General features: G+C 38.6%; 1 protein-coding gene across 2 annotated transcripts in view; it reads right to left on the reverse strand.

The window, feature by feature from the left end:
• Nucleotides 1-12,747, reverse strand: part of atm (ATM serine/threonine kinase) — a 74,285-nt gene that overhangs the window by 31,600 nt on the left and 29,938 nt on the right. Inside the window, exons 24-33 of one of the 2 annotated variants that reach the window (XM_082180600.1) lie at nt 12,508-12,683; nt 10,920-11,163; nt 10,650-10,768; nt 9,002-9,128; nt 8,701-8,900; nt 7,909-8,083; nt 6,569-6,733; nt 4,367-4,499; nt 4,150-4,245; nt 3,402-3,573 (exon numbers count right to left, since the gene is read on the reverse strand). In XM_082180600.1, the coding sequence (XP_082036726.1) occupies nt 3,402-3,573; nt 4,150-4,245; nt 4,367-4,499; nt 6,569-6,733; nt 7,909-8,083; nt 8,701-8,900; nt 9,002-9,128; nt 10,650-10,768; nt 10,920-11,163; nt 12,508-12,683 (1,607 nt within the window). The remainder of the gene's footprint in view (nt 1-3,401; nt 3,574-4,149; nt 4,246-4,366; nt 4,500-6,568; nt 6,734-7,908; nt 8,084-8,700; nt 8,901-9,001; nt 9,129-10,649; nt 10,769-10,919; nt 11,164-12,507; nt 12,684-12,747) is intronic. The other variant, XM_082180601.1, reaches the window with a different exon arrangement.

Genomic DNA, 12,747 nt, shown 5'->3' on the forward strand with positions numbered 1-12,747 from the left:
GATGCACTGATATGAAAATTTTGTCCGATACAATAATTCTTTATATTTGAAAGCCGATAACCAATCTATTGGCCGATAAATCTAAATCCAAATTTTTATATAACTTTTGAGAGCCTGATTACAAAAACAAAAGTCACACCATGACAAGTCATGTCCCAAGCACACAATTATAATGTTCTCATTATAATTTGATGTTGCCGATATGACAGACTTGCGCTGCACATGTTGCATTGAACTGTATTTTCCTTTTTCAAAGTGATTCCAATCTTATTTCAAGCAATTCAAAAACATCATGGCAAACAGTGTTCATCTGAAGGGAATAATCGAATAATAATAAATAATCATTATTTATCGGCTTTAACTCATTGGCCAAATTTTCTTATCGAACCGATAACAATAACATTACAAATGAACATATATCGTCCGATACCGATATGTCAAGTCAAGTATATTTGTATAGCGCTTTTCACAATACAGATTGTATCAAAGCAGCTTCACAGTATTAAATTAAAATAATACAACAAAGTTTGTTTCAAGAGGAATTTATTGATTGATAAAATGAAATTAAATATCCCCAAAATATCCCCAACTGAGCAAGCCAAAGGCAACAGTGGCAAGGAACCGAAAAACTCCATCAAGTGACCTAATGGTGTCCTAAAACTCCATCAGGTGACCTAATGGAGAAAAAAAAACCTTGGGAGAACCCAGGCTCAGTCGGGGGCCAGTTCTCCTCTGGCATTTATGAGCTAGAGGCCGGATTGTAGTTTGAACTGTAAGATTATATGAATGCCTGGCTGAAGAGATGCGACTTTAATCTAGTTTTAAACTGGGAGAGCGAGTCTGAGCAACGAACAGTATCAGGAAGACTATTCCAGAGTTTTGGAGCCAAATGTGAAAAACCTCCTTTGGTGGTTCTGGATATCCTAGGTATGACCAAAAGCCTTGAATTTAGTGATCTTAAAGAGCGCGATGGATTATAGGGCGATAGAAGATCCGTTAAATAGACTGGAGCTAAGCCGTTTAGGGCTTTATAAGTCAGTAGCAATACCTTGTAATTAATACGGAACTTTATAGGTAACCAATGCAGTGATGATAAAATCGGTGTTATATGATCATATTTTCTTGATCTCGTAAGAACTCTAGCGGCGGCATTTTGGACTAACTGTAGCTTGTTTATTGAGGATGCAGGACAACCAGCTAATAAAGCATTACAGTAATCCAGTCTCGAGGTCATGAATGCATGAACTAACTTTTCTGCATCAGAAACTGATAGCATATTACGTAGCTTAGCAATGTTTCTAAGGTGGAAAAAGGCTGTTTTTGTAACATATGAAATATGATTTTCAAAAGACAGGTTGCAATCGAGTATAACACCCAGGTCTTTTACTGTAGAGGATAAAGTAACAGGACATCCTATGATGTTAAAGTTGTATTGTGCGAGTTTTGTGTTCGAGATAAGTATTACCTCTGTCTTGTCTGGATTTAATAAAAGAAAATTACGCGTCATCCAATCTTTTATATCTTTAACACACTCTGTCAATTTGGAAAATTTTGCGTTTTCATCCGGCCGTGATGAAATATATATTTGAGTGTCATCAGCATAACAATGGAAACTAATTCCATGTTTCCTTATAATATTTCCAAGTGGCATCATATATATTGAGAATAACAGAGGGCCTAATACAGATCCCTGCGGCACTCCATAGTTTACTGGAGTTATGATCGATTTTTCTCCATTTAAATAGACAAAATGGTAGCGGTCAGATAGGTATGATTTGAACCAGCTTAATGCTTGTCCTTGAACACCAGTATAATTTTGTAGTCTAAGAGTAATGTGTGATCTATAGTATCGAACGCAGCACTAAGATCAAGTAAAACTAGTATTGAGATACAGCCTTGGTCAGAAGCTAAAAGTAAATCATTTGTGATTTTAACGAGCGCAGTTTCAGTGCTATGATGCGGTCTGAATCCAGACTGAAACTTTTCATAGATATCATTTTGTTGCAAGAAAGAGCCCAGTTGAGCGGACACCACTTTTTCTAATATTTTAGACATAAATGGAAGATTTGAAATGGGTCTATAATTTGCTAGATTATTATGATCTAATTGTGGTTTCTTAATGAGAGGTTTTATAACTGCGAGTTTAAATGTTCTTGGAACATGACCTAAAGATAAAGACGAGTTAATAATATTGAGGAGAGGCTCTTCCACTACAGGTAACACTTCTTTCAGTAGTTTAGTTGGTATAGGATCTAATAAACATGTTGTTGTTTTAGATGTAGTGATACGTTTATTTAACTCTTTTTGTTCTATAGTTGTAAATGTTCTTGCGGGGTGATAATTGAAGCTGAATTATAAGGCGCAATTGAAGATTGAACGTTTACAATTGTGGTTCTGATGCTTTCTATTTTCTCAGTGAAGAAGTTCATGAAATCATTACTACTGAACTGTAACAGGATATTTTGTTCGGGTGACGTCTGTTTATTTGTTAGTCTAGCCACGGTGTTAAATAAAAACCTTGGATTGTTTTGGTTGTTTTCTATTAGTTTGCGGAGGTGCTCAGCCCTGGCCGCTTTTAGGGCCTTTTTATAACGTGACATACTGTCTTTCCACGCGATTCTAAAGACCTCTAAATTAGTTTGTTTCCATTTACGCTCTAAAATACGGGTTTCTCTCTTTAAACATGCGTCGTATTGTTGTACCATGGTGCTTTAATTTTCTCTCTGACCTTTTTTAATTTAATAGGTGCAACCACATCCAATGTTCTAGAGAGAATGGTGCTCATAGTGCTAGTTAGTTCTTCTAGTTCATCTGTTTGTTTGGGTTCAGGCAGCAGCTGAGACAGATTAGATAAGCAATTTGAGAAATTATCTATGGTGGATGGGAGGATTGTTCTGCCTGGTTGATAACGTGACGCCGCATGACATATTACAGCAGTATGTAATATGCAAGTTACCATGTAGTGATCAGTGACATCATCACTTTGTGGAATGATATCTATATCGGTTGGATCGGTTCCATGTGATAAAATTAAATCGAGTGTATGATTAAGACGATGTGTTGGTCCGGTGACGTTTTGCTTGACCCCAAATGAATTTAATAAATCTGTAAACGCAGCCCCTAACGCATCATTTGGATTATCTACGTGTATGTTAAAATCTCCAACAATTAATGCTTTATCGACATTGACTAGTAGGTCTGAGAGAAAATCTGCAAACTCTTTTAGGAAATCAGCGTAAGGCCCTGGCGGTCTATATACGGTAGCCAAGGCTAGAGATAATAGGGATGTTTTTCTAACATCTAAGAGCGTAACATTTAGTACAAGTACATACTGGTGGCCGATATATCATGCATCCCAAATGAAAGTGTAAGATCTGCTAAAGGAAGTAGTAATGAAGTGCCTGTGATGTGTGAGTGCATTGTCCATGCAGTTCAGGATGATGAAGATCCACTGAAGAGGAACATCTTGGAACATATGGGCTGCTCTAGCATACAGCTGGTCTTTCCCATGATGCAACGCAATGGATGACAGGTCAACAGGCCCAAGTTCTCCCAGGCACCGACCAACAGCCTCTGAGGAGTAAATGATAAAAACAAACACGACTTTATTCAACTCTTCATTTTTTTCTGTGTGGGCCTCTGAGCGAGTTCACGTAGTGTAACAGCGCAGCGCTTCTGGGCCAGCATCACACACATGACCAGCGTCAACCAATAGTGAGCCTACGTTCTGACGTACAACCCAGAAGCGCTCCGCTGTTACACTACGTGAATTCACTCAGAGGTCCACACAGAAGAAAATGAAGAGTTGAATAAAGTCATGTTTGTTTTTGCGCACAAAAAGTATTCTCTTCGCTTGATAAACTTAAGATTGAGTCACTGTAGTCACTTGGACTATTTTAAACATTGTCTTTACTAACTTTTCTGGGCCGGCAAGTTTCAATAACAGAGAAGCCTATAAAGGAGTGAGACAGCTCTCAGATTTAATCAAAAATATCTTAATTTGTGTTCCGAAGATCTCCGAAAGTCTTACGGGGTTGGAACAACATGAGGGTGAGTAATTACTGACAGAATTTTTATTTTTGGGTGAACTAACCCTTTAAGTAATTTCAATGGGGTCTTTATGTGTATGGCAACAAGGAAAGCACTTACTCAAGATGTCTCCTCCACCAGGGTGGTTAGCTGCGATTTTGCAGAGCTGAAGGAGGTTAAGAACCAGCTTCACCAGAATACAGCTGGCAGGATCGGCTAAACACATATCAGATATAAACATGAGCATTATTAAGACAGTGCTAGTAGAGTTAAATATATAAAGACCTATAGCACCTTTATCTGACGGTAGCATAAAGAATTATAATGTGATTCTGACCATGGCATTCTTTCAAGAGTTGTCCTATCTGCTGTTTGTGGCTGTGAAGTTGCCTTTTCAAATCTTTCAATCCCTCCAAACGTGCCAGGGGCAAAGAATCGCAAGACGTAACAGACAGAAAATGCTCGATTTCCTGCAATAGACAGAAAAATAGAAGGAACAGGCACATGAAACGATGTTTAATAAGAGCAGAATTACATAATAAGAACAAATTGTCAATGTTAAGCCATATCCCATATCAACTGTGATTAGGATCATCAACCAATTATGAATTACTTAAAGGACAAGTTCGGTATTTTACACTTAAAGCCCTGTTTACAGATCGTATCTGATGAAATAGAACGGTTAAGATTAAAATTTGGACACATGCTCCTGTCCCGAGAATTTTAGGTTTATTTCGCTCCCCCCCCCCACCCCCACAATGGTTGTCTATGTGCACTGGAAGATTCCGTCCTAAAAACACATTCAACTTTCGTTTACAAAGACGTGAAACTCACCGAGTGGTCAGGGGTGTTCACTGATATGTTCACTCAAAAATCGCTGAAAAAGATGCATTCCAACAGGTTTTATCGTAGTTTTTGTCCAACTCCATTGACTTAATAGGACGTGCTGTGAGACCGCAGCACCTTTACGGTATTACTCCGCCGCTTCTTCTTCTGTGTATTCAATGAAATGCCCGTGGTTTGCTTGCAATTGGCAAAGGTGCATTATCGCCACCAACTGGGCTGGAGTGTCTATTATTCAAGCTCTCAACGGAAGAATCACGGGTGTGACGCGTTTGGCAAAATAGGTCCACAAAAGCGAAATAAACCTAAAATTCTCGGGACAGGAGCATGTGTCCAAATTTTAATCTTAACCGTTCTATTTCATCAGATACGATCTGTAAACAGGGCTTTAAGTGTAAAATACCGAACTTGTCCTTTAATTTCAAATTCATTCAAAATCAACTTCTCCTATTTAAATTTAGTTCATTATAATCCCACAACACAACATATAGATATATTTAGACATGCTAAAGGTGCAGTAAGCGATTGCTGAGAAACACTGTTGACATCTGAAATCAACCCATACAAACACACCCCTGCCTTCATTGCTTCGCCCACAAGAAGCATTAACATGCAATGCCAGAGTGGATGTCTCTTTATCATAGCTGAAGGAAAGCAAAATATGAAAAATAATGCAAAGATGACACGAATAACAAGGAAGAACAAAAGATGAACATACAGTACACAAGAGCATATACAAGCGAGAGTTTGTTGCACAGAAGCTCCAGACAAACCATGACATTCAAAACTGTCCTGTTACTATAGCTAACATTACAACAACAAGCATATAATGGTTCTGTGAAACCGCAAAACCAATGTTACTCATGTCCGGTTTCAGGCCTTCCCGCTTATATTAACGTGGGTCCTAAATAGGGATGCGCCGATCTGATACTCAGCATCACACACCCGGTATACTCAGTATCGGTATCGGCTTCGATACTCCCATTCTTTGTCGGATCGGGTATCGGTCAGAGGAGACCAATCCAAATCCGATATTGTGCGTATACTATTCTGTGTTATTGTCCCACAAAAGGCACAAAAACATCATAAAGCACCATAAAGTTTTCGTGTACTATATTATAAGTGTTTTGAAGCCATTCTATAGTAAAATGTGAGAAAGAAATGAATATTTAACTCATAAAATTCAAGATCACGTAAACGTTTCCCTCCACTGCGGCTGTCAGTCATATCCACTAATCTAGTTTATAATAGCATTTTTGTCAGAGATTATGATCATATATATATATATTTTTTTTTATAATGAAGTTGTCTGTATTAAGTAGATTGTGTTTAACACACAAAAGAGTGATTATCAGTTCAACACACAGAGTTATAGAAATTCTACTTGATTTAAAAAAAACTGCGCTGGTATCGGATTGGTCGATACTCAGAATTATTGGTATTGGATCGGTTTGGTTCTGAAAAAATGGTATCGGTACATCCCTAGTCCTAAAGCTCTTGCCTGATCATAACCGTTGTTGCTCTTGCCTGATCATAACCCCCCCCCATCATGAGTGGACACGCCCCCTACTGCTGATTGGCTACAAGTGTGTTGTGCTGCTCGGCCCAATCCACTTTCAACAGTATTTCTCAGAAATCACTTACTGCACCTTTAATGTTAAATAATGTGGGTCTACGCAGCATTTCTGATGTTGACCTGTCTGAGAGAGAAGGCTCCAGAGCTGTATTTGAGGGCATGTTGGGCGGCTCTGAGCTCTCTGAAGTTTGGTCGGTCAGGGAAAGGCTCCAACAGGGGAATGGACTTTCTCAACATGCTGTTCTCCGGGTTTTCTATTACCAGGAACCTTAACAGACGGAGGACCTAAAAGCAGCCGCATGTACAACATGTCAAATAATGAATAATCAGTCAAATCATGCATCACACTTAAAAATTATATTATTTTGTTAGTGAACACTGTTAACATCGTAACTGACTCTAATGTGCTTTAAATCAGTACTATAATTCAGTTTTGCATCCACCTCTGGTGTCACGACTCTTAACAGAAACTCAACAGTGACTTAAAACCCTAATTACAAAAAAGCATTTCAATTTACATTTACATTTCAGTTATTCATTTCCAAATATATTTAGATATTTCCAAATCAGTTATTTTCCAGTCGTTGAATTCCATGAATTCTGAAAAAAGATTTTTAAACACATTTTGTAGAGATTATGTCCGTGTAAATATGTCAAACTTTTAATTTGAAAAATGTATATTCTCTTAACTATACCAATTTCCTTGACTTGTCAGAACTGTAATCATTTCCATAATTTTTCCAAGTCCGAAAAAAATTTTAAGCGATATTTTTTTAGCGCTTAAAAATGCACACACTCTTGTGGCCAGATGTGTTGGGGCCAAAAAAATTTAATGTGTGGCTTTAAAGGGATAGTTCACCCAAAAATTTATTTACTCACCCTTATGTTGTTCCAAACCGGTAACCAAACAGTTGATGGACCCAATTGACTTCCATTGCATGGGGAAAAAAAGTACTATGGAAGTCAATGGATATCTTCAAAATATCCTCTTTGTGTTCAGCAGAAGAAAGAAACTCATACAGGTTTGGAAAAACCAGAGCAAATGATGACAGAATTTTCATTTTGGGTGAACTATCCATTTAACTGTATTTTAAAAGGCTTTATTTGAAATATACATAAGTAAATGTTGTTTTTATGGTAATAGGTTTCCTGTGGTACATCTGCTGTTTTCGAACACTTTTTTTTTCAATTTACAGATACTAGGAGTGTCCGTAGATTACAATAAGTAACTAAAATAATTATAATAAAATTAAAATAAAATTTAAATAATACAATTTCAGAATTCTAGAAGTTTGAAGAGCTGAATATTTTTTTCAGACATTGTTTTATCTTAAAACTTGTTTATTTTGAATCATTTTAAGTAATCTTGAGGCCCCTCGGACGTTTGCTGAAGCCCCCTAGTTGAGAACCTCTGCACTTGTTTGTGACTTAAAGAAAACCCTCTCTCAATTCTCTCTCACCTGCTGAGATATGGCAGACTGTTCGGTGACCTGTGCTGTGAGAGTGGCCACTATGACCTGCAGGTGACTCTCCAGAGCATCATCACAGTATTCAACAGCCGTCTGACAGACCAGCGAGAGCAGCTCACAGCACAGGGACAAACTGCGAGAGGACACCTCATCCTGAGGACATGATCTGCAGCAGAACACAAGAGCTCAGTCATTCCCAGCAAAATCAGCCTGTGGACTCCCACTAAGAGAGGAAACGGCTTTGCTCGTGCGCGAGGTTAAAGTGTGCAAGCAGACCATTTACGGGACAAGCCGGATTCCACCATATCTTTATGTACACAATAATAATCTTTTACATAATCCTTTTATTTTTAAAATATGGCATGTTTGTGTGCTGCTGCACGTCCCTGTGTGTTTAATAAGCAAAGTGTACGTGCGTTGTGGACCCGCCTATAGGCGCACATTACTAAAGCGCTCTTTAAATAACAAAAACATACTGCGCCATTGACTTTAGACCATGTTTCAGTTGGACCAGTTGGTCAATGGCGCAGTCTATTTCAGTTCCTCAAAATAGCAACGCGCCAACAATGCGCCAGAACACACCTCGTTTTCAGACCAGCAGCCCATGGGCGAACAAATGGCCGCAAATGCATTTGCTATTTAAACAACGTGGACTATGACGTGAAAATGATGACTGCGCCGGTCTGAAATGAACAAAACACACTTGCGTCGCGTCCGGCGCTGCATTGCGTCGAGTGTGTGATAGGGTCCTAAAACAGCCCTAATGTGTGTGTGTGAGCAGACCTGCTGTTGATGTGGTGAATAAGTGTATAGATGATGTCCCGCAGCACAAACGCCCATGCTCCGCCCAGCCCGTCCTTCACCTCCCTGAGCAACAGGCTCACAAACAGGTGGTACATCATCAGTATGCGGTGCCGCTCGTAGGCGTTGGTGGTCTCGGCAGCCTTCTGACAGATCGCTATGAGAATCCTCTGAATGGACATCTGAAACAAACAAAACACAGACAGGCACCAATGCACTTGCTGCACATGTATACGGTTTCTCAGGGGAAATATGAATATGGAAGTTTGAGTGTGAGGCTCACGGGAGTCTTTGACAGGATGGTGACTAGAGACTTGTGGTTGGCGCTGTGGCATTTGCTCAGGTAATCCAGCGTGGCTTTGATCACATATGAGCTGAAGAATGGCGGGTTTGGCGCGGGATCCAACTCTCTAATTACAAAAATGCAACATGTTTAAAAAAAGGTGGATGGAAACAGCTATTTTCACTAAGAGAGAAAGTTCTCAAAGTTTCAGTATTTTTCATAGTGTATCAACTCTCTTTTATCTCAAATAAACAATGAATATTGATTCCTCTTGTTATAATCTTTTTAATGATCTGTTAGATCAGTGGTTTTCAAACTGTGGGTCGCGACCCACTTGTGGGTCACACAGTGAGAAAAGGTGGGTCGCACAAAGGCACTTAGCTGCAGCTAAATTTACGTTACAATGAGTGAAACAAAACCAGTCCGATTAATGACCAAACGACTATGAGTTTTAGCGCCCGTCAAAGTGTTATTTGATCGCTGAGTAATGTAGATGAACTGCTGCGCTTGTGACAGAGTCACAGTGCATGTTTAACTGAAAGAACGAGCAGAGAGAGTCCTCGGTCGCGCGCGCTCTCTCTCTCTCTCTCTCTCTCTTCGGAGCCAGGCGAAAGTGTAAAAAAGACTTCACCGTCTCCAAACTAAGCGCTGTCTTGCTCTCTCTCCCTCGCACATATTAATCAAAATAAATCGACACGGTGGTAAAAGGTCGGAAGACCAAAGTTTCATGTGGAGCATTCGGAGATTTTTTTTTTCTTCCTCAATTACCGCTGGGTGTGAATTGTGCTAAATAAGTTGTTGCCTTATCTTCTCTGAAAAGCGTCCCAGACATTCAGCTGACATAAAACAACACTTTAATTAAACGAAAAAAACTATCCAGTGATGAAATGATTTCTGTGTTGACACAAATTTCGGATGTCTATGTCCTAACTGCTGGGATAATCACACAACGCGCAGGACACGTCCAATTCGCAAACTAATTACTCCTTTGAACCGATTCATTTTAATGAATGGACAACTGATCTTTCCAACAGTGAACTCAGGAGACGATTGAATCAGTAACACTTTACAATAAAGTTCTATTTATTACATAAATTACATAAAAAGTACAGTTTGCTTACTCAAGCTTAAGCTTTAAAATAAATAAAAACCCTTGTTTTTTTTTTGAAAAGCATATGACTACATTTTTCCACACAGTGCTATCAAGAATCGATAAGAGAATCGTTAAAGAATCGGATCGATAATCAGAATCGTCAGTGGCATTATTATTATTGATAAAATCTTATCATTTCCCATCCCTATGTGAAGACGGTAAAATTATAATCAAACATTAAAGAACATAGGCTACATGTTTTTCAAAGTTTTTTTAAGAGTTAAAAGTTTAAAATATTTTGCTAACATGAAGGCTTGTCACTGTCAGTCTTTTTACATCAGTGCAAAACTAGGGAATGCAGATTAAGACCATCAGCATGCATTGATTAATCCCATGGCATGTAGCAAAAAAAAAAAAATTGCGACCAAATCATGCTGGTGCGACCAACTGAGAAAGTTGGTAGCACCAGTGCAAGTGGGTCTTGAGATTGATTATACCTGTCTAGGTGGGTCCTAGAACGAAACCCCTGTGTTAGATGATAAGAAATAAATATACCCAGTAAATTTCTGTAGGTCTCCACTATCCGCAGACGCTCCTCCTGCAGTCTCATGCAGTGTCATTAACAGCTCCACCACAATGTCAGCCAGGTTGTTGCAAATCAAACTGTCAATTTGCTGAAGGAAAAAGAGAACTGTGTATATAAAACATTCTTGAGCTGTGTACCAATTGAGTACCAACTGCATGTACAGAAAGATACAGTTTAAGTGTAGATCAGTAATGTACTAAATATCAGATGAATGAATTGAAACACAACTGTATCCTCACCTGTTTTCCCAGGAAGTTGCTGTCCTTCAGTATATCGTACACCCTGTGAGCCTTGTCTCTCTGCTGGGCCACATGGGTGTCTTGCCCAGCGAGGGCAAAGTGAGGTAGGATGTTCACCATGATCTTGGGGAAGCAGTCAGCCAGCAGCTGCTTCCAGTCCTGAGCCAAGTGATTCCCAATGGATTTCACCTCCTCAAAGTCATTCAGGAAGACCAGGTGTGGGATCAGCACATGGTAGGATGACCTAAAATTATAAAACATAGTTACAGTATAATCAGTACAATACAGTATATTTACAGAAGAACTTGGGCGAAAAAAATTCCATACTATTATGTATTTTTGCAATGAAAAATGTAAAATGATAATGATTCATTGATTAATTGACCATATGCACGGTTACTTCCTGGTTTTCGATAAGCCAGCTTGGGCATTTCCGGTGAACTGTTAGCTGTCATTCTGCACTCGCTGTACATCGACACAGAATCATCAATGGTTGACTTTTTAATATTGATTTACATTTTAATGCAGTTAATCACACTCACCTAATTTGTCAATAAACCATTGACAAATTTAATTTCATTAATTTCATTAAAGACTTAAAGCTAATGGGAATGCTGGAATAAGAAACCATCACAGAATAAATACAGAATAAAACCAAATGCAGAATATGTCTGTATTTGGACATGCACACACACACAACATTTTTCCAGCACTTCAAATGTTATTTTTTATTTGATGAACAAAAACATTATTTGTTCATCCTTCTGAGATTGTCCCCATTTGTAAAACCGAACGTTTTAAGATGTAGGAAATCCAACATTTGATAGAAAACACTTTTATTTTTAAATAAAAAAGACATTAATTACCACTATAACCAGTAGATGGCAGCAGAGTAGCATTTTTATTGGCTCATATTAGCCATTACCTGTAATATTTTTTTTTACACGTTTTGCTTTTGAATAAATATTAAACATTATAAAATCCCTAGTTTTAAAAATACATTTTGTAAAGGTTTAGCACTTTTTTGTAGTGAAGTATGAAGTTGGAAAAGTCTCATGAAGAACAAAAACTTTTCTTCAAACTGCGAATGAATTACACAGAAAGCGAGCACCACACTCTCCCTTTATAATCACAGGAGCTGTCAGGAAAACTCCTATTTTGTTCAATAAATCTAACTAAAGTGCACAATAAATCTTTCATTTACAGTGTTGACTCTTTTTATGATTGCTGAGGAGGAACACTGAGGGCGTTTCTATGGCGTTTCACGTTTGAATAACTCAAATGAATGCTAGGCCTGACTATTTAAGTGACTATATTCTGATTATAAACTAAGTATTACACTAATGATGCTGTTAAAGCTACCCGAGGACACTGAACATACAGACACACCAACAAGTGACATTTCACCGGAAGTTTTCCAGCTGGCTTATATTACTGCGGAAGCTATTAAGAATGTATTCTCAATTGCCATGAAAATAAATAATGTTAAAATAGCCTTCTCATACCATGTATGCAAAATATGATTTATTTTGATTTGGGCTGAAATATGAGCAGCATGTGAGATTCAGCCTATGGCAGGAGCACAAACCTGTAAAACTCGTCCAGACTGCAGAAGCCCAGCAGTGTGTAGGGGAAGGACTGCAGCGTGTACCTCGAGTCGGACTGTTTTTGGTTCAGCCACTCAGCCACCAGGTAATACAGGTGTGAATGAATTAAACTCTTCGAGTCCCTGTACCCAAGCGACCGGGACACACCTCTTAGCACCTGCAGAGTTCACCACAGAAAAACTTTTTAATGGAGGATACAAAGGAATATTTGGATAGTGTTC

Source organism: Leuciscus leuciscus (genome assembly GCF_965113295.1).
Source record: "Leuciscus leuciscus genome assembly, chromosome: 9".
Classification (NCBI taxonomy): Eukaryota; Metazoa; Chordata; class Actinopteri; order Cypriniformes; family Leuciscidae; genus Leuciscus; species Leuciscus leuciscus.